The sequence below is a fragment of the Anopheles stephensi genome, chromosome X (assembly GCF_013141755.1).
Source record: "Anopheles stephensi strain Indian chromosome X, UCI_ANSTEP_V1.0, whole genome shotgun sequence".
Lineage (NCBI taxonomy): Eukaryota > Metazoa > Arthropoda > Insecta > Diptera > Culicidae > Anopheles > Anopheles stephensi.
The window spans coordinates 940,001-961,065 of record NC_050201.1 but is presented as its reverse complement, the minus strand read 5'-3'; the positions used below and the strand labels follow the sequence as shown (position 1 = coordinate 961,065).

Genomic DNA, 21,065 nt, shown 5'->3' with positions numbered 1-21,065 from the left:
TAGGGTCCCCCCGTCTTCTAGTCAGGGGGGATAGGATCCGTTACCTTGCAGCAACCATCAAGATAACCGCCAACAATGACGACTGAAGAAGCGAAGCTTTAACCTCCGAACATGAACCCGGTGCGGTACCGTGGCTTGAAAGGAAACTGGTACAACCGCGACACAATGTACTGTTTTCCAACAGTTGCTACGTTGCTCTGCCAGGCTCGTTGTATTCGAAAGAGAGGAGTGCGCTAAAAAAGTGGATTGTGTTTTCGTTAGTACTTTTTTTTTATTCACGTAGACCATCTTACCGTATTGCTGCTAGTACATTGACGGCAGGTACAAAATTCTAGAGCATTGTTGAAAGTTGAAGTTGATGAAGAATTATTTTCTAAAGCTGTCAACGGCCTGTTTTACCACAAACCGGTTTGAAGATGTTAAAGCACGTGCGAATATGATATAAATTTTCCACAAAGCTATATAAACTATTCTCCCAAACACGGCAGGACATCAGAAAAATCATTCAATTTTCTCACGCAAAACACATAAATGATGGCACCGACCAACGCTGACCAGCTGACAGCATAATTGAAACGATTCTCATAAAAAAGCCCCCAGAAAGCATCCAAAAGCAACTTGTAAACAATCTCACGCAAATTGTCCTCCCTACGCAGACGAGATGCGTTTCTTCGCTGACGATCGCGAATCCAATCAACGTGGTGGTGAGATTCCCTACCGGACACAGTTACATAAAGGTGTCCTTACGGCCCTTGTGGTACCCACAGCAACGAGAGTATCGATAAATATATCCGAACGGGGTGTACCCATTTCTGCATCTCAACTATATCTTGTTTTTCAACAGCTTCCTGTAACGCAATGCTAAATATTAGGTTAACAAAAAAAGCACGAACGTAACTTAAACAGCAGGAAGTACCACTTTTCTTTCTCAACAACCAGCATTATTTACGCACAACCGCTGCAAGATTTCAACTTAGCCAAGGAATCGTCTAACGGTCGTTTAAGCCGGCTGCTTCTGTTGTTGCTTCTCCAGACAATTTGGAAAAAAAATCATAAATTCCGGATGGCTGCAGCAAAAATGCAGATCTGAACTGCCTGGAAGCGCTTCACCAAGCGGCGAGAAGATTAAAAAGCATATGCAATTTAGACGCGGAGCGTAAATCCAGTAGCCGGTTGGCTTTTAAGCGTACCGATCGAACGGATGAGATACTTTAAACATTCACATATCGATGAGCACACTCGTTTCAGGTTCGAGCAAGCGATCAAACAAATAAACCAAAAAAAAAACGCTTCAGCGCACAGAAAGGAAGGGTTCGTCGCTTTTTCGTTGAGTCTTTTGATTTTGCAACGAAATGCTCTCGCATAAGAGCGGTCTTTGAACTAAGTAATCAGTTCGGAATTATTTAAAATGGAATGTGAGTATTGCAAGCTTATTTTAGAATTGTGTAATCATATAATGGAATATTTCAACCGCTTAGGGGAGATTTGCAAAATGATTATTTTGGCATTCTCTGTTATCGATTTTTTTCGATTGTATCTGTTCACATTTCTCTCATGGTTAAGGGAAAGATTAGGAGAATCGTATCGGTACCGTTGCTTTGCTCTCGATAATTTGTAGCGTCCGGGTGTCCCACGGCATATCCACGGCATGTGAGTTCACATCGTCTTGTTCGATTTGACAAATTTTCAACACCCTCTTTCACTTCCTCGATCGATTTACTGTCAGCGTCCGTGTGGTTAGTGTCAGTCGTCGGAAAACAACGGGTGTTTTCCTTCGTCGTGTCTCAACCACTCGGAGCTCCCTGTTTGTCTCTCCACTTCCCATTCGGCGAGATTTTGCATAAGAACTCGCTAACGGATAACCTTTGGCGCTATTTATGTATAGAAAAGAAAAAAAACAAGCAGACACAACAGAAGCATTGCATGCGTCCTTCTCCTGTGCCGTTCTTAAGGAGATAATGCCGGGAAAGTAGCGGCAGAAAGCGTGAGACCAACGGAACCACAGCGGAAAACGCGGGAACCAAAAATATAAGCTACACTAACTAATGACAGTGCGCTGGGCCCACAGCACAGTATTCGATCGATCCGATCGGATTGATCGGAATCGGAATCGGGAGGATGAAACGAAGCAAACCCACCAACATTTCGTACGTACCTCTTCCGCCCTCTTGCTCTCCTCCTCCCCTTTTCCACACTCTTGCCCGTCGTCGTGGGTGATAAACATCAAGGGAGAACGATCGGACAGAGAGAACGAGAGAGAGTGAGTGAGAGCGAGATAGAAAGGTTAAAGGCGGTTGTGGGTTGGAAGCAAACATAACCCAAAAGAAAAGCCAGAACGAAGTGAACTTACTCGATGGAAAAGCGGGAGGAAAGTTGGGAAAAGGGGAAAGAACAGTCTAACGGTGCCATTTTTTATTCTTTTCTTTCTTTTACTTGGATGCTGCCGGATGCGACCCACTGTTATTCGCTTCCTGGCGATGAGCGAACCGAAACTGTTGACCCCCACAGGGCATCTTGTTGATGTGGCCTCGTTGAAGCCGAGATTGGAGGATGCTTTTTTGGCCGAAAAGGTGATTTCCCACCTCATCCATTTATGGCCAGCAGAGGTAGCTGCTCGTTCTGGATTAATGTCTCGATAGGGAGAGGTTCAGCAAATATGTTCCACCGTGTCACAGAGTTATGGTAGGTTGTCAGCTTTAGGTATTATGCAGTGGATTTACGGGGCTATACGAGAAGTGCTTCAAATTATCAGAATTTTTTACAGAACACACAATTTAAGGTAATCTACGTCTTATTGTTGTAAGATATTGTACTTCAGGTCTAGAATCGAGAAGGGTCTCGGGGCATTCAAATTCTGGCTTCTTTGACCGATACCACTATCACTTCGACTTTCGAATGTTTAACTTTGCATGAAACAAATCGTTATTTTCGATCGATTTTTTCTGGAATCATGAAGCACTACAAATTACAGATATTGAACAACTTGGACTAAATGCATCATATCGTGGAAGTAGCTCCTGCAAAAGCTTTGGAGCGTTTGAACAGCAAACCTACCTATAGTCCAGCGCCATATTGTGCCGCTCGCTGCAATCGGCACACGGAGGTCAATGCATTGCCCGCGTGACGTCTGGACGCTCTTCACCGTTTGCACAAACCTCCCTTCCCCTTGTTACTGCCCCCCTATAGCCACCCCCTCCCCACTTTATCCACTGGTGGACAGAAAAATGGATGGAATGACGTTATGAGCGAAACAGAACAGGGATACCCCAACGTACCCACCAGGCCCATCCCGCTCACGATCGAATGTCTCGATCGGTTAAGCGTTGGCCCAGGCTGCGCGGAATGGAAATCTCTTTGCTCGAAGAAACCCGCAGGGAAGAGGCAGAAGGAGAGAAGGTGGGAAGGGTAGCTGTCAAAGTGCAATTGTTGGAGCGGACGGTGAGGATAGAGAGTGCGGGCCGTGTAACAGCCGCCTGTTTTCGCGAAGCAAATTGCATTCTTGCATGCGCCTCACAAGCTACAACACTAAACCACGCACACCGCGGGACACGTCACCGTCTGGCAGTAAAGCAAAGAAAAGCGAAACCAGCAAATAACTAGAAATGCATTATGGATACGCATACGCATTTTGTTCCTTCTTTTCGGAGGATTTCTGGTTTACCATACAGCAAAGAGTAGTTTCGCACCGAAAAACTCCTATCTATTGTACCACTATCTATGAGCTGCATCGTGTTCTAGTAAGCTATTAGATGGCCGGCTTCGTTGACCTGGCAGAAGCTTTAACCAGAAGAAGAATAAAGACCTGCTAATGGGCTTGCAAAGTTTGCTCGCACTAAATAGTGTCACACGCGTCTGCTAATAGAGGAAGAAATGGGCGAAACGAGCACGAGCCATAATACCGAGCGGCTTCCGTTTGTGTCTGGTGGTCTGGTCAAATTTGTTTGCCCACTCATTCACGTCGTACAGTAAGTGACTTTAGAACTTTACCTTTACAAGTATTTACATAGAATGGTGTGCCTTCCTGTTGCATTGATGAGCCGACCGGCGACGATTCCGGTAAATGTACACTGAAGTATAAACCAAGGACTAACGGAGATAATTGAAGACGGTTCAGATATCTTAGAGTATATGGGCAAAGTCACCGGACATCTATCAAAAATATAAGTTGAAACAAGAGATATATGAAACACGCGAGTCTAAATGCCTTGCCTAAATGACAGTAAGGTTGATAGTCTCGATAAAACAGTACGATGCAATAAGTTCTTTTACAATCTTGGTCAAGCTCACTAGAGTTACAAGAATGGAAATGACTAACGCCATATGTCAATTCAAGATGGATGAAAACCCTCAGAACCCTATACAACCGCCAAGGACCTCTCGAGCGAGGGAGACTCTCTTCTTCCAAGGACCTGAGCTAGCGAGACTCTTCATTCTTCTTCAAAAGAACTAGCTATCCTGGACATGGTAGACGTCAAGACTCATCCAGCCTTTAGAACCGAACAAGAAGAACACACATCTTCGCCTGTGCGACATGGAATCTGATAGTTCTTAACTACCGCGTACGAGAGGAAGATCGTCCGAAGGATTGACGGTCTGAAGTATATATCATGCCCTAACTTTTTTGTAGTGAATTAGACTCGCCAGACTCCTCTGCTGGGCTCTGATCATGTCCATCAGTTTTCACAGATCAGTTTGCTGTATGTGGCCTTTATCTTTCATATTAAAATTCTTTACAACTTGTTTTATAGTAATTTACTTTTTTTATAGCAGTTTTATTCCACGTTTAAGCATCTCAAAACGATATTAAATACCTTAATATCATAACTCATTTCTCACCATTCACCACCATCACCAAAGTGTAGAACGCAGAGTACGTGGTATTAAATGGCGCGATGCATTTCTTCATTTATTGGTGCGCCATAACAGGCGCATACGGCACTGCAACAGGCTGAAGCTGAATATTCGCACTGCATATACCTTCCCAATCCCAGTCGACCAACCAAGAACGGTGAACCCAAGCAAAGCTAGCTCGTAAAGCGACAACTCGATGACCTCCTCTCGAGGACCACCCGAGTAGCGGACCATATTCTACCCGTACCCCGGTATAAAGCACCCGGGCAACGGGCATAAGTTGCACGCCTCCATGGCAGCATCACGGTTACGATATGGAGCGCCATAAAACGTAAAGCTCACACTTAAAGCATTGGTTTTACGAGCTTGTGCAGCTACAAATCGCACCAGGAATATTGCACGTAAGATTCCACGGCCAGCGGTGTTACGGTTGGCAGCCGACGGATGCTGGTTTGCCCAAAGATGTGACTAAAGTGTTCCAGTTCTGTAGATTCTGGACAGCCAAGAGCTAACATTGTTGATTGAAGCTCACTGGGATGGCATCGTAGGCCAAGACCAGTATTGAATCCCGTCCAGATCGTTGATCATGTCTATTTATCTCAAGCTCACCAAAGCTAAAGTTCCACCGAGAAGAAGAAAATGCGAATAAAAAAACTCTTGCAAACTTATTGGCACTCTCAGCTCCTGGCTCGTCCATGACACCGGGGTCTGCTGTTTTACCAAGACGCGCGTGGGTGGAATGATAGCTTTCATTTCTTTTTGTTTTGTTTTAATTTTCGTTTCTTAAGCCCAGGCGCGATACTACACTCAACACTACGGTTCTGAGCTGAGCGAGTAGGACAAATGGGCAGCGTGGGTGCCAATACACTGCGGAATGAGCTTCGGCTCATTACAATGTCCCGATTACAAATCGGTTCTTATCTGCAGAGCTACGAAAGTTGACGTACCACCGTCCTGATGGTGTCAGCGTTATGGGATGCAACAAAAATGGTTGTTCAAAATAATGAGTGAAGTACGGCTGCGTTGAATCATTGGGATATTCAATGTTCAGGTCGTTGGACAAATAGAAGACAAATCAGTAACTTAAAGTCGTGGTTCTTGCACTCGAAAACACGCCAAAAGGGCATCAGGCGTAACTCTATCTTTTAGGTTTAAAGCGCCAGCAGTCACCTAGCAATTATGATGGTTCGAGTAGGAAACGTCAAACACCGCGAGACAATTGAGCGACTATCGTATGCTGTATGAATTCTCGAAGAAGAGAATATATAAGATGCATCCTGATGACTTCAAGGTTTGGTTTTTAAAAGCAGTAGTACATAATATATACGAGGACGAGTTACGAGGAGAATCCTCTAGTGGACTTGATCATCTTCTGAGGTCTGGTTGCCGAAACTCCCCGAAGTTCTCAATATTCCTACCTGACACTAAGCTCCCCAAGTATAATGTGGTGTACAAGAATAGTCCAGTGTATATTGTAGCCTCACCAAATATCCAAAGTTCATTTGATAACGTATGGGCCCGGTCCGGTGGCCTAGGCGACAGCGGCGCCGATCTTCACACGGCAACACCAGGATTCAAATCCCAGCCAAGACCGCCTTCCCGTATGGAGGGCTGACTACTTTACTACGAGTAAAATTAAATCACAGACAGCCAGAAATAGCAGACCGAGACCTCTCGAGTTTGTAGTGCCAAGGAATACGAAGAGAGACAGAGTTCATTCAAATTGATCTCTTACGATAATGTTGATCACCATCAATTGTCAGGCGTGTGTGTCTAGAATACAAGTGGACAATTGGAGAAAAGAGTTAGAAAGGTAATTAACTTTTATCATTGATTGTCACTGACACTGCTACTGACTATTACCGATTGTTTATGTGTTTCTACCACCAGGACACATGCCATTAAGCGTTCCACTCCGATCGCTATGTCTCTCGCCCCAGCAAACGTAATACCACTGCTGGGTGAACCGGTTTCGTCTGCTGCTCCTTTTTGGCTACATTATTTAATACGTAGATGGGTGCGTGTGTCCCATGCCTGTTGTGTTGCTTTTTCTTCTATCACACATCAGTTAAAGCGTGAATTTAATAGAACTATGAATAGGATAAACGCCCAAAATTTACAAGCCCTCCACGGCTCACTGCCGCCACCATTCGGCCGATACCGTACGCCGTAAGGAACTCTATCAGAACCGGTATTTCTGACGTTCCGGAGTACGATGCAACGGGGGTGCGAGGTGTAAAGTGGAGGTGTGGCGTGATGGTGTCTGGACAAGTTCCCTCGTCTTCACTTCACCAGTGGCCTCACGGTTCGTCTGAAACTCCATTGTACGACCTAACGCCCACGCCACGACGATGGAGCGACGGGCATATTCGCGTGTTTAGAGTTTCGGTTTCCTTCAGTGTCTTGATTCTGGTGCAGGGTGTTGACGATTCGCTGACCAATGGAGGTACTTTTACTTCCAGCAGTTTAAGCTTATGCTACGAAGAGTTTGTACCACAGCTGCTTTGGTTCCAACTTCTTCAAGAGTTCAAGAGCAGTTCCTTCCAATTTCTCTACCAAGCGCCATCTTTGGTGTTTGAAAACTTCAGGACAGAGCCATCCCAACAAACAAGAACCCCCTGCCCCATTTTCCGTATTCGACGAATTTTTGAGTCGGACTCGATCCAGAGCTTTCGTTTGTGGAGTATGGGCGCAGTTGGCAGCATTCTGCGTGATCTTCTACCCTTCACCCAAAACCCACTACAGTGGCGCAGGGTCATTACGCTTTCCACCGTGCGCCAGCTGTCGGGTGTGCGGCCGTACCACACTTTATGGAACTCTACTGAAAAAGGGCTTTCACTTTTACGTTCCCGAACGGATCGTGAACCGGTTTCGACCGGGTTACACACAAACAAAAAAAAAGCAAAGGGGGAAGTAAGGGATGGGATTGGGTTGTCCACACATCTCCCGGAGCCCTTTTTTGGCGGGCCAAACCAGCAGCAGTTACGTGACGACAATGCGCAATGAGACTCGATTTGCTTTTTTTTTAATGCATGTAGGCCGTACTGTATTCTTGTCCCCGCATGATGAGATGCTAGACATTTTGGAATCATTTTCCCCATGCATCCTTCTGCTCGGACCCTGATCTGATGAATATGAGTTGCATAGTCCATGAGGACTTTGGTTTATGGATCTGCTATCTCCAGTAAATTGTTATTAAATTAATGAAGCTAGAAAGCATCTTTTATCTCAACTGTCTGCTAACTGAAGGCGATATAACATGGTCTCCGAGATCATCTGGTAAAGTAAGCGCTATATCTCGACTCTGATTGAAATGAAGTGGACAGTTTGCTGTTAGAGGCCAAGAATGTGCAACAGAGTGTAGTTCTAGCAGTAATTTATCCACTTCATCTTGAGCTGAGTCCAGAAATGATTGTGACATTACTAGTTCTCCTTGGAAACTCTATCTGGATAGCTTCCACTGTACGCAGACTCCTCCTGATAATACCACAGCAACTCCAGAGACAGATTTGCGTATACAGTGTTTACCAAGCTTTTTTGTCAACTTCGATAGCAAACCATAGCAAACGGATTGAGATCATAGATTTACTAGTTCGGTTTCATATAACCTAATTCTCGTTCAATGCGAAGCTTAGCAAGGTTAAGGGTGTCCCGAAATAATCTACCTCGAGAACTCATACGACACTTAACAAATTTGTTGTCTGAAAGGACTTTTCATCCTTTATCGAATGAGCTAAGGTGACTTTTTTCCGATATATGGACACTTTTTTCAAAATTGTACCTTCTACGTTCCCATTCAAGTTCTAGAACTCGGGTGTCTGGGACGGGGTTTCCCATACAAGTTCTAGGACCCGGGTGTCGCTCTGAAGCTAATTTTTTTTTTATTGTTTCGGACAGCGTATCTAATAATGCAAAGTGAATGCAAAAAGTATATGCACAAATTTTTTTGTCCTATAAAAAAGTCATTTTGGCTAAAGTTTGTATAAAGATGACCCTAATAACGGGTACTCACTTTTCGCAACTGAGATACGGAAAGGAATATCGTTTTCAAACTTATTACTATTATTATTTATTATTTATTATTTTCTTTTGTTTTATTTTTTGTTTCAACAATTCTCGCAATTTTATCTAACTTTCACCTAATTTCTTAAATAATTTGTTATTGAAAATGGGAAAACATCACCGTTTCATAATAAATAACGGTTGATTCAAATATTTCTATTTGGACCTAATCTATCATGTTCCAACACCCCTGTAATCTTTAGACCATGTGCACACAAGCATACAGCTTAGCATTCCGTTCAATTTGAAGGTCTTTTCCTCTCCTTTGCGCTGTGATTAAATGAAAAAAAATTCTTGTATTTTCATAAAAAAACTAGATAAATTAATCGCTGCTTTTCTCAAACCAAGATTATAATGAAACTATAAATAATCCATCGGATAGGATCGAATCGGAACTGGTGTTCCATAAGCGTTCCGAAACCCATCACTATCAGTTTGACAGTTCTGCTGTGCCTGCTGATTTTAAACAAACGAACCACAGTCCCATTTCAAATTACCAAAATAAGTCCTATTTCCGTACCCACCCACCTCCCCCAGCCGAAAACCCGGTTTCGTGGTTAACATCTGATACGGGTTTGCCGAACGATACCGCGGGAAGCCAACCAAGTGCGACCATCCGAGAGGGTGATGATTTGGGCCCATCGCCGAACGAATCTTCCCAGCCATTGCGTCGTACAAGCACTGGTGCTATCGGGGTGCTGAGGAAGCCATTCTCATTGTTAGAACGCAAAAAGACGGCCCTTCGACACCCGTTTGTTTCTGGGGGCCCGATTGAGTCATCGCTGTGCCCTGCCGGTAGGAAAGTAGCAAACGCCAGTCGGTTATGGATATTCAGCGAGCGATGAATTCAATGCACACGCGTTTGAAGGTAAGCATTTTCCCACGGAACCTCCGGAACGGACCATTCTTTACTGCGCTTATCTGATTTGAGTTTGTTGTTTTTTTGTGTGCTCTCCACTGATAGCTGATTGCGTTCGTGCACTTCATTCTGATCGTGCTGGCACTCGAAAGTACATGGCTGCCGTCCGCTTATCTGTTCTACAACCTGCTCTACTTGGTGGCACTGTTCTGGGCGATCCACTGCCGGGAATCGATCGATGCCGTCCAGACCGTAGGTTTTCTCCGTTCTCATTGCGTTTGTTGTACGCGTTCAGCATCCTCCGTTTCTTCGTTTTGCAGTGTGCCGTCATCAATGGGTTTAGCTTCTTCTTCGATCTGATGGGCATCATCTCGTACTTCCCATCGCACGGTATCTTTTCCGCCGTGTTTGCGATACTGAATCTGGTCATCCGGCCGTTCAGCTTGCTGCTGCTGCAGCGCGAACTGTCCGACCGTGGCGGAAGCTTCGAGTTCGGCGGGTATGACGGTTCCGGCGGCGTCGGTGAACATCCGACCAGCTACGAGGATATCGATGCACCGCACCAGCAGACACCATCGCACGGGCAAGTCAATGTTAATTTGTTCAAGTGAAACCCGCACGACGTGCCAAAAGTAACCGAAATCTAGCGTGTGCCCTTCACTATCAAACGATCCAACCGAATCTTTTTTTGTTTTTGCTCTGTCTCGCCACCGTGTTACTCCGGTAGCGCGCTTGTGGCCAAATTTCGTTTATTAAATGTGTAGAAAATGGCTGGGATCAGATTGCGATAGCGGTAGCATACAACGTGGCCATTATCAGCAAACATCCAAACGACACGATATTAACCAAGGAACCGCCGAGAAAATCTCACCGACTCTTCCCTGATCACTTCCGGTCAGGGTTTAACATATCTCTCACTGAACTGTCGTTTTTTTTAATTAGCTGATTTCGTAACGTTCGTTTTTAAATTTGTCTTTAGCGGATTTCGAGCTGTATAAAATCATTTGCATCGTAATGACGTGTTTAGAGTGTTCGGAAAATCTTTTTTTTTTGCGGGAAGAAAATGCATGTTCGAATGAAGCGGCTGATGAGCCAAAGAAGTGTAAGAAGAATGCATACATGCATACACAAGTCTCCGATATCTCACCTTAACCACGCTTTCAGGAGCTCGAGGTGGCTGGAAAACCGTGCGTGTCCAAATACTGTTATTATTTCTAGATTAAGTTTGATAAATAACGTCTCTTAACAACAATCAATCAATCAATCAACATCCACAGAGACAATCAATTCCTCATCCGAAATGTATTCTCTCCCTAATTTCCCGTGTTGGAGAAGGAGGAATACCGTTGGCGTTTTTAGAGAGCTTATATGACATTGTGATATACTTTGATGGTACTAATTTTGGTTTCTTATTTATGATTTCTTATAATTTTAGCGAATTGTATTGAGTTCGAAGTTAGTGTGCCGCATCTTAGTGTTTTGATGTGTAAGGTAAGTGAGATACGACAATAATTCCAATAATGGTGTTGGGTTGTTGTTCTACTACATCTATTCGGTATCAAATTTGATTCAGCCATTGTAATGTTCCATTGTAATAAGGGCTGGCTAACCGGATTCACGGTCTTGGCCTGATGCCTGGTCCGATTTTGCGGCAGTTCACGCAGGGTACCGGCGAGTATTCTTCTGGCCGTTCTCCTCTCGAACGTGTCTAAGAGGAATTTGTCTATATTGGACATCAAGAACTCATGTCTCAGAGGTGTATGTGACCCCTGTGACAATAAACGTGCCATAAGCAGCTGCTGCACTTGTGGAGGGAAGCGAGTCGAAGTCAAACGATTATATTTCTACCATGTAGAATAGGACAGAACAATGCAGTAACGGACACGTCAAACGATCACTTTCCTGTGAAGAAGAAATAATTTTACAACATCCAACTAAACTGTTCCAAATACCATGTAGACTAGCGCCCTCTAGTTTTGCCTAGCAATGGCTGTCGATTCTTCCAGCTGTCCAGTGCAGCCGCTAGCAGCGCCCTCTATCATGTACTGTCGGCAACCATCGGCTCATACCGTAAAAGCAGGGGTTGAGGCATTTTTTTCGGAAAGGGCCAGATTTCTGGTGTTTTGTTCACCAGATGTATCGTTCCTTATAGGATACCTGTCATTTGTTTCAGGACTGGACTGGAGGACTGTGCCGTTCGTTGGCATATATTCTTCTTCTTCTGATTTGGCCCTGGTCCTGCCGTATAAAGACCGGCACCATTGTCGCCCCTGGTATAAATTCTGTATTTTAAAAATTACTTACCGCCATCACATCTCATCAGAAACATCCGCAACGTCACACTCAAAATGACGACACTTGATGGAGTTTTTTTTTGTTACAATTTTTCTTCAATAACTGTAATTTTATTTTTCAATTATAAAAATTAACACAAAGTTCACTTTGTCCTGTGTCCTGACGACACATTGCACTAACTTCTTTTCTCTCTCTTTCTCTCCCTTTCTCTCTTGTTCGCTTTTTTCTCGCACGTGGTTTCCCATGCTCTCATTAGCTTCTTTTTTGCCATTTTTTGCATGTGTATTGTTTAATCCTATATGTGTATATGTTTTTGTGAGTGCTTGTAGGTGTGTGTGTGTGTGTATCTTCTTTTACTTGTTTAAATTTTTAATGTTGTTACCGAGAGCTTTACGATTCGCAAACGCTCCATGCTTGATGTTTTGTGCTTTGCATGCTTTTGTTTTTGATCTCTTGTTTTGTTTTACAATGTCTAGAGGATGATAGATTTGTGAATCATATGTTTCTGTTTTGTTCTGAGCTGAATGCATGCACGTGTATGTGTGTCGGTTTTCTCTTTTTTTTCTCTTTTTGGTTTCTTCTTCAGTTTTGAATCCTTCGCAAAATGCTCGCGATATACTTGGTTCGAATCATGTTTTGTGCGTGTATGTGTGTGAGTTCGTGTGTGTGTGTGTTGGGGGGGGAGGGTTGTTGTTAATTGTAAATGTTTTCTCTAGTACAGCACGTTCAGTGTACTTATCTTCTCATTAATTCGTTTATATATGTTGTGTGTTGCTGTATTTTTCTCTCCCTTCTCCCTTGTTCTCTTTTTTGGTTGGTTTGTTTATGTTATGTTTGTGTCATAGTATTTTTCGTTCTGTTTTGTGTTGCCGAATTATATGAGCTTTCCTTTACAGATTCCTCAATAACCACATTTGTTTTTCACCTTGCTGTTTGAATGAACTCACCACGTTTAACTTATGTTTGGAGATAATATGACACACATAGTGGAGTAATGTAACAAATGATAGGGACATCCAATTTGCACCATTTGGTTTTTTCTTCTTCTTTACGCGGGTGTATTAGTGGGTGTGTCTGTGTGTGAGCTTGTAGCTGCTTTTTTATTTACTTTTTTTTTCGTTCATCCAAAAATCGGCAGTATCATGTGAGATGTGAGATTTTATTTTATGTCCAATGTGTGTTTGTGTTTTTTTCTTTCTTTCCTGTTCTGTTGTTTGCATTAGATTTTTTTACCTTACCGTTTTAATTTTTGCCTTTCTGTTAGTTTTGTTTCATCTTTCATTTCATCAAACTTATGTATGAAACGCACATCAGTTTTTTTCGTTTTTGGGTTTTCCTTTCCTCGTTTATGTTTTTCCTGTTCTGTGCTGTTTTCCATACGGTGTAAGAAGGGTGTGTGAGAGGGGATGATGGGGGGCAAGGGAGCAGGTTTTCCCTTTTGTAAGTATATTTGAGATGAAATGTTTGTAAATTGTGTTTTCTTTACTTCTTCTTGCATTGCTTTCTCTCCTCTCTCTCTCTCTCTCTCTCTCTCTCTCTCTCGCTCTCTCTCTGCTTCATGATGATATGATAAACATAAAACACGTTTTGGTGGTTTGTGTTGTGACATTTTTATTTTTTTAAGTTTTACAAATGTTGTATGTGCAAGATACGCGGAGCCGTCACGGAGTTAGATTCGGTAATTCATTTCCATTTGAGTCAGTCAGTTAGTGTGCGAGCGAATCGGCGATTTTTATTTCTCTTTCTTTTTCTTTTTCTTCCTTTTTTAGCATGGTTGTATTTTCTTCTTTCCATTCGGCTCATGCCTGTACACACACATACACACAAGTCGTTTTGTTTTGCATTTTTAACATTTGTTTTTCTTCTTTTTACGGAACTTTGAGCTATAGTTTTACCATATTCACTGTTCAAAAGCTAGTGCGTTCTTGACGTTTTGTTTTTTTTTTGTTTCGTGTTTTTTTACCGGCCCTGTTTTAATTTCTGCTTATCTTTTCTACGGGTTTTTTATTTTATGTTATGTTGTGTTGTTTAGGTGAATGTTTTTTTTTTTCTTTAAATCAAAGCTAGTTCTTGCTAAACTTATAAAAAAATTATACATTTCTTTTGTTGTTTTTATGTAAGGTTTTTTTTCTGTTGTGTTTGTTACTGTGCGTTCCTCCTGTGCGTTGTTACAGATTTGGAAAAAGAACCTATAACGTTCTCGTGTATTTTATATTATTAGGTATATGGACACACGCAAATTAGCCGCTTATTGTTTGTTATTCTCTGCTGCTACTACCTTATTGTTTGTTGGTTTGCTAAATTCTCAAACTAACAGTGTTGTTGTGTTGCTCGTATTTTCCACTTCTTGCTTTTTGGTTTTATTGAACAGTTACGCATCCTATTTACATGATCGTAGAGTTTTTTCTTTTTTCATAATGTGTTTGTGTGTGTGATTTTGATCCTTTTTTGTTTGTCCTCTTTCGATGATAGGAGTGCTGTTGCTTTCGTAAACAGTTATTCTCTTGTCGCTTTCCTTTATTTTACTATCCTTTGTTCAACTCTATCGTGCACGTAATGGCATTAGAATGTGTTTTTTTTTTGTAATTCCTGTATGGTTCATGACAGTTGTTTCTGCTATTGTGATTTGACAGTTAGGTTTTTTTCTCTTCGTACACCGTTTTTTTCTTTTTCTTACAATTTTATACTATATCAGTTTTAACGCTGTTTTTGTTTTGCTTTTGTTGAATTATTCGTAATCAAACTTGAAGTAAATCAATGAAAAGGAACGAAACAGATTTAAAAAAAAAAATCACATAAGCAACACAATACACTTGCAAAACCCTGCACCAAGTGCACACGAGAATGATGCCATTTTGTTAAACACAACTTCTTCGAATGTGATTTTTATTGTTGTTTGTAATTCTCTCTCTCTCTTTCTCTCTCTTTCTCTTTCTCTCTCTCTTTGATTTCGTGTTACTAGTTTCTATTGTTTTATGCTGTTGTTTTATACTCACACACACATGCCTCCTCTAGTCCACTATGACCTATGTGTACCCAATAAATCCAGTGTTGGCAACACATTTTCAAAAAACAATTTCCTTTTCGCTGGAAAAATCTAAAGCAAAATTAAAGTAAAAAACCCTGTCATCGCGCTGACGTGGGTGATCCGGGTTCAGAAACGCACTGGTACTCACTACGGTGAAAAAAACCTATTACTATTACAACCATGTTAAGTACATGGAGCGTTTGTATGTATGAATGTGTTTCTTTTCTTTGTGTCGGTGTGCGTTTGGAAAGTGTGCTAACAGTCTTGTTTCGAATGACAATGACAATGATCGCCTAGTAGCGAAACAAGTTCTTTATGTATGACTGACTCTTTCGAGAAAGAGAGAGAGATAGAGAAAGAGAGAGAGAGAGAGAGAGACTCACGGGGTATGTCTGTGTAACTATTAGATTACAGTGTTGTGTAATGCATATAGCAAGTGTCTCCATGAGTATCACAATGTGATGCTCGAGTCATAGCAACAAAAAGCTGTAGATTGCTCCTTATTGTATGCTGTATCAAAATTACATATTGTTTTAATCAAGGAAACACTTGCTTTATGACCTACGAAACAGTGCATTCCTGTGTGTTTTTATGTTTGTGTGTTTGTGTTTCCTTACTTCATTACATGGATTTTACAGCAGCACAGTAACTATGAGTTGGTGAAGTTTAGATAGCTTTGTTCTGTTTCCTTCCGGTTCGCTTTTATTTATGCTAATGAGTGAGAGTGTTGTTTTGTTATTAAATGTTCATTCCTGTTTTTATATACTGTTCACTAACATATAGGTTCGATTGTTTTGTCTGTTCGTCGGTAGTAGGCTTATCGGTGCACGGGCTGTAAGTGTGTGCTATCGATCGGCTTTGAAATGATTTTTTAAAGGAAGAACTAGAGAAAAAAGCCTTTTTTATGAATTGCAAACTAAACTTTACGTAAATTTTGGATTATTGTTAGAAAAAAACAAATACTTCCAATTAAATTACCCAATTCATCCTCTTGACAGCGAAATCTGCTAGCTTCGTGTGTTTACTAATGTGTAAAGCCTAAAAGTATGCAATCATTCCCATCTGACAAAATATATACGCTTCGCATCTAACAAAACGGCCGTAAACGGGAAACTCGACGGTTCGGGCAAGGTCGCCGCGGGGAAGCACACATGGTGCTGCACATTTGTAGCTTACTTCCTTGCATTACACGAAATTTAAATTTGAAAAAAGAATATGTTTTCAAATTTAAGATGAATTTGCGAAAATCGTCCTCAATGCAGAAATAGAAGTAAATGAATCAAGTTGAATTTAAATCATATTTTATTAAGTTTTTACATAAAATTTCCATTAAACAATATATTCAAGCATCATAGTGATGATTGTAAATATTTTATCCCCAATAACACCGCCAGCGAACTGTGCCACGAATAAGCTGCCAGTAATGTTGCGGATATTTTTTGTTTTTCGATACAAATCACGGATAAAAGCCGTTTTGATCTGGCCGGTTTTTTTTTGGTTTTGCGAAATCGAGTTACAATGTGTGCATAATGAATGTTTCGCAGTGATCGCGAGTTTGGCCCGATACGGTCGAAATTATTAAAATCTCAACGATAAAACTACAACACATACACGTACAGCACCAAGAGCAACAACATATACTTTCATGCATTCATGGAAGAATTCATTCGGTTTAGCTTAACAAGCGCATAACAAGCCGATCGGCAATAACCCTGCTATTGGCCTATTTGTTTGCCTGTTTTTTTTGCTGATGTGTATGTGTTTGTGTTTTGCTTTGCTGTTGTCAATTTATGAAACTTTTGTGCACCTTTTTAGTATACGCAAACCTTGTGTTTTTTATAACCTTCCTTTAAAGAATCTACTTGTTTGTGTGTGTGTGTGTGTGTGTGTGATGATTGATTTTACGTGTACGTTTCTGTGTTTCTGTTTGTGTGTATGTGTTAATGATGAATGTGTTAATTATTTCCATGCATTAGTAATCTATTATCCCTTCCAACAATGTGTCCATTACTACGTTCATCATTACAACGCCAATAAGTTCGGTGTTAGCATGAGTTCATTCTTTTGTTTAGTTGGTTTTGGTTTCTTTTCGCTCTAGCGCCCCATTTTAAACGTAAGGTTGCCTCACTGCAGCACTATATTTTTTTTCTTGTTTTGTTTTGTTTTCTTCTTATATCCTAGTTAACTAGTGACGCTAGTGACAAATATGTACAATAAATTTAGAATAACGTTTACGACAATTTTTCCCTCACCCTTCATTTTCTTCTTCTTGCTTGTGTACGACGTGTATGTGTGTTGTTTCTTCTTTTCTCGTTTTTGCTCTCCCTTTTTTGCTTCTATATTTACGCATTCTATATAATGACTGGATGAATTATTCTATTTTGATTTATTATATAAGAGTTCATTAGCTGTGTTCATTCATTCATTTATTAACTGATGGTATGGTCGTGTGCGTTAGCTAGTCCGTCCGCGTAACGCACTCCTGTCCGTCACACCTCTGCTTCTCGTTTCTGATTCATCGGTCACTAACATCTTCGCATGTGCTTGCGCTTAATTATTCCTACTGTTGTTGTTTTTTTTCGCATTTCGAAAAAAAAAGAGTTTCATTTTTTCAATTCTTTACGTTTCTGCGGGCATTTTCTTCTCGCGGTGTCTGGTGAAGGAACATGGGAGGATGAGCAAGGAATGTGGACAAGGAGCTTCGCCTCAATTGATATATTGAATTTACGTTGTTTTGTAATGTAATTTATGCTTATTGTTTCAGTACGCATCTCCTGCATTTTACTCTCCGCTTGAACCTTCTTTATTACTCTAGTGAAGCGTTTATTTGTTTTTGTTTGTTTTGTTAATAAACTATCTTTACTGTTGTTTTGTTCGGTTTTGCTGTTTCTTCGTTTGCTTTGCTTGTGTGTGAGTTACTTGTTTTGCTTGCTTTTTTGTTGCTGTTGCTTCTTCGTTTACCTCGTTCGTTTCGACAACAAACGGTCAATACGGCTGAGGCAACACACAGCCGATGCATGTAAAGGTGTGGCTGGCACTTTAACATTTGACATTATTAGCATTTTTTATAAGGACAGCGTTCACCGTACGCAGTACGGTGTCCGCTATCTCACAGGATTTGCTTTTGCTCTCGTATGTGTATGTATACAAGATTACAGCAGCTGTTGCTTAACTCAACTCAACGTTCCAACGTTCATCCGGTAGGCGTGAGCGACAAAAAGCTTCAAACTTCGAATTCAAATTCAAATTCGACACTCGCAAGGAACGTTACACAAATGCGAAGTTTTAGCAATAGCGGGCACGGTAAAGTGATTCACACAGTTTGACACATTCAAATAAGACAGCTAAACGGTACACCCCAATGTCACTGAGCAACGGGAAACGTCAGCAGATGTTACTCTACTGTTAGAGCGTTTTTCCGTGTCATTCGTTCATTGTTAGAGCATAGAACATTAGTGTATGGGTGTGTGTTTATTTTACTAGTGAACTATTTATTGACATTCATAAACAGGTTTGGGAAAAATTACTCAGCTTACGTTTTGACGTTTGACAATCTGGCTGTGTGGGTGTTCTGTGTGTGTGTGTGTGTGTGTGTGTGTGTGTGTGTATGTGTGTGTGTGTTGGTATAAAAAATTGACATTTGCCCGAAAAGCTTTGCTAGGATGTTGTGGTTTGTTCTTGCCTCTGTTACCTGGTTTCATGTCTTTCTCTAATCTTTGTTCTTTTCCCTTTGTTTCCTGTTGTTTTAAATGAAATGTGATTATTAAATTAATTTTTCATTTATTTTTACAAACAAGGTATTTGTTTCTCTAATGATGTGTCTGAGAATCTGAGAATAAAAAAAGAAAAATTACAAGACAGGTAGAATATAATAATTACAGAAACTATAGAATGAATCGAAAGAAGTGCTAAAGAATAAAATCTAGAGCAAAAAAAAACAAAACAAGCAAAGAGAAGAGAAAAATGAGGGGAAAACACATAGAAAAGGGAAACACTAGAGAAAGAGAGCGAGGTCTTTGAGATATTGTATATCTGACGTACAGGTGAATTTTTGACTCGTCCTCTGCCATTAATCAGTTTTTCTCTCTCTTTTTCCCCCTCTAACCTGGACAGTTGTCGTGTTATTTTTTTTTCTTATTAACTGTCATTTTGTTCATGTTTGTGCACGTTTCCTCTATTACGGTTTCGTGATAAGGTAAATTCCATACACCATTCATGTCCCTCTGCTCTTGTAAAGGTATCCTCTATAAATCCCTGTCCCCCCAAGGTGCGCATAACGCCTTCCTGTCAATTTCCCGGGCACCCCTTAAGCGGGGCATCCATACTTGAAGACGATTGGACGCAGCCAAGGGGTCGTGAGTCGATACGCCGGTTCCGCTCAGGTACTTGAAACAGAGACAAGAGTAGTATTGGCATCGTTTAGTTGGCGTGCCTATTGTGGATAGGTCTCGTTTTGTTTGGTGCGCTGATATTGACGCGGTGTTAAGGTGCACTAGCATCGGCAGCTTAAAGAAGCTTTCAAAATTGAGATATTGAGCAAGCATGGCGCTAGTGTTGTCATAGTGAGCGGCACACACTAGGCGCTTTTCAAAAAAACGGATTCACTCACACACACACACACACACACACGCACACAATGTCAGTTGGTGGTAGTGCATAAAATAAACACGCATAAACGCAAACAGGTTTGCATATAGCTGAAACAATCTAGCTCACTGTCAGTGGTTTTTGTTGTTGTTGTAGTGTCAACGATTGCAAAGGAATGTAGAAGCTGTTGAGTTGTTTAATTTTTGGCTGGTGACCAAAATGCGGATGAATGGTAATAATTTTCCTACAGCTGTCAAAACCGGAACTATATTCAGCGATTCTGCGAGTCCGAAGTCCTTCTCTCCTTAAGATCCTACCAACACAACCGCACTGTACAGAAGAAGATATGATCTTGTCAACTGGGTACTGGGACGCTACGCGTCCCTCATATCTAGGCTCTCGCACTTAGAAACGTGCAGCTTGAACGTGGCCGTTTCTACCTTCCTCAGGTGAGTGTTTTTGCTCGAAAAACGCTCACACTGTTGTATAATCGTGTTTGTTTCGCAATTATATGGCTACAGTGGAAATTCGAATGATAATGGTTTGTTTTGGGTTTTTTTCTGCTTCTATGATAATTAGAACTATCTTCTCGTTATCCGGTTCCTGTCAAACCTACTATGTAAACACATACACACAATTTTACGCTGCATCTCTCTCTCTCATACACTCATACACACACACACACGCACACAATGGATCTTTCGTTTTCTGGGTTATTTTCTCCATCTTTTTCTCTTATTTATTACTAGTGTCCCTATAAATCCCTCCCTTTCTCTAATCATGTTCTAGGAGCTACCAAATTTTTTAATTAGCTAAGTATGATTCAATTATCAAATTTATTTTATTCTCTATTCTACCGTTGTGACTGCCTGTTGTGTGCGTTATTTTTCCTTCTTTTTCCGTCTTTCATGTTTCAAGTTGCATGGGGTAAGTTTTTTCTCTTATACATTCTAAGTTTTCTTACATAATCCACATAACCAAAGGTTTAACTCTCGCCATGCAACAGAACACATTTTTTGTTTTAGTTTTACATCGTTTAATTCTACGTCTGTGTGTGTGTTTGCGAGAGTCTTTGGAAGTACGTGAATACCCAAGACACAAAACCGACTGTGAAAATTTTGTCAGTTGGGTGTTGCACTTATTCTGCAGCTTTCTTTAGTTCGCTCGCATCAGCACTAATAGCTTATCGCGACCGGAATCGTTTTCCCTTCGCATTTTTCCTATTATTTAGTGTTTTTTTTGCTCTTCTTGTGTTTTGGTTTAATCCTTACACTATCGTCATCCTTTTACCTAGGTTGTTTTTGTTGTTGTTGTCCTTATTACATATTAGTCTGTTTCTGCGTGCTTATCTGTTCTCGCTTTCGTTCCCTCTCTCTTCTTCTC

At 41.2% G+C, this 21,065-nt stretch overlaps 2 protein-coding genes across 24 annotated transcripts in view; one reads left to right on the top strand and one right to left on the bottom strand.

Moving 5' to 3' along the window:
* Nucleotides 1-9,344: 9,344 nt before the first annotated feature.
* Nucleotides 9,345-11,040, top strand: LOC118502633 (type-1 angiotensin II receptor-associated protein-like). Its single transcript, XM_036035063.1, has 3 exons — nucleotides 9,345-9,781; nucleotides 9,878-10,024; nucleotides 10,093-11,040. The coding sequence occupies exons 1-3, from the start codon at nucleotides 9,737-9,739 to the stop codon at nucleotides 10,381-10,383; spliced, it is 483 nt and encodes a 160-aa protein (XP_035890956.1). The 5' UTR covers nucleotides 9,345-9,736; the 3' UTR covers nucleotides 10,384-11,040.
* Nucleotides 11,041-12,139: 1,099 nt separating this feature from the next.
* LOC118502505 (disintegrin and metalloproteinase domain-containing protein unc-71) overlaps nucleotides 12,140-21,065 on the bottom strand; it is a 100,212-nt gene continuing 91,286 nt past the window's right edge. For 22 of the 23 annotated variants that reach the window (XM_036034792.1, XM_036034748.1, XM_036034785.1 and 19 more), the window contains one exon: nucleotides 12,140-21,065. This exon is cut by the window's right edge and continues 3,133 nt beyond it. Coding sequence is in view for 1 of the 23 variants with exons in the window: in XM_036034941.1 (XP_035890834.1) it covers nucleotides 19,474-19,480 (7 nt within the window). In the remaining 22 variants the exon portion in view is untranslated. The other variant, XM_036034941.1, reaches the window with a different exon arrangement.

Coding starts and splice junctions, on each gene's coding strand:
- LOC118502633 (XM_036035063.1), top strand. CDS start 9,737: ATGGATATTCAGCGAGCGATGAATTCAATGCACACGCGTTTGAAG. Junction 9,782..9,877: donor CAATGCACACGCGTTTGAAG/GTAAGCATTTTC, acceptor CTCCACTGATAG/CTGATTGCGTTCGTGCACTT. Junction 10,025..10,092: donor CGATCGATGCCGTCCAGACC/GTAGGTTTTCTC, acceptor TTCGTTTTGCAG/TGTGCCGTCATCAATGGGTT.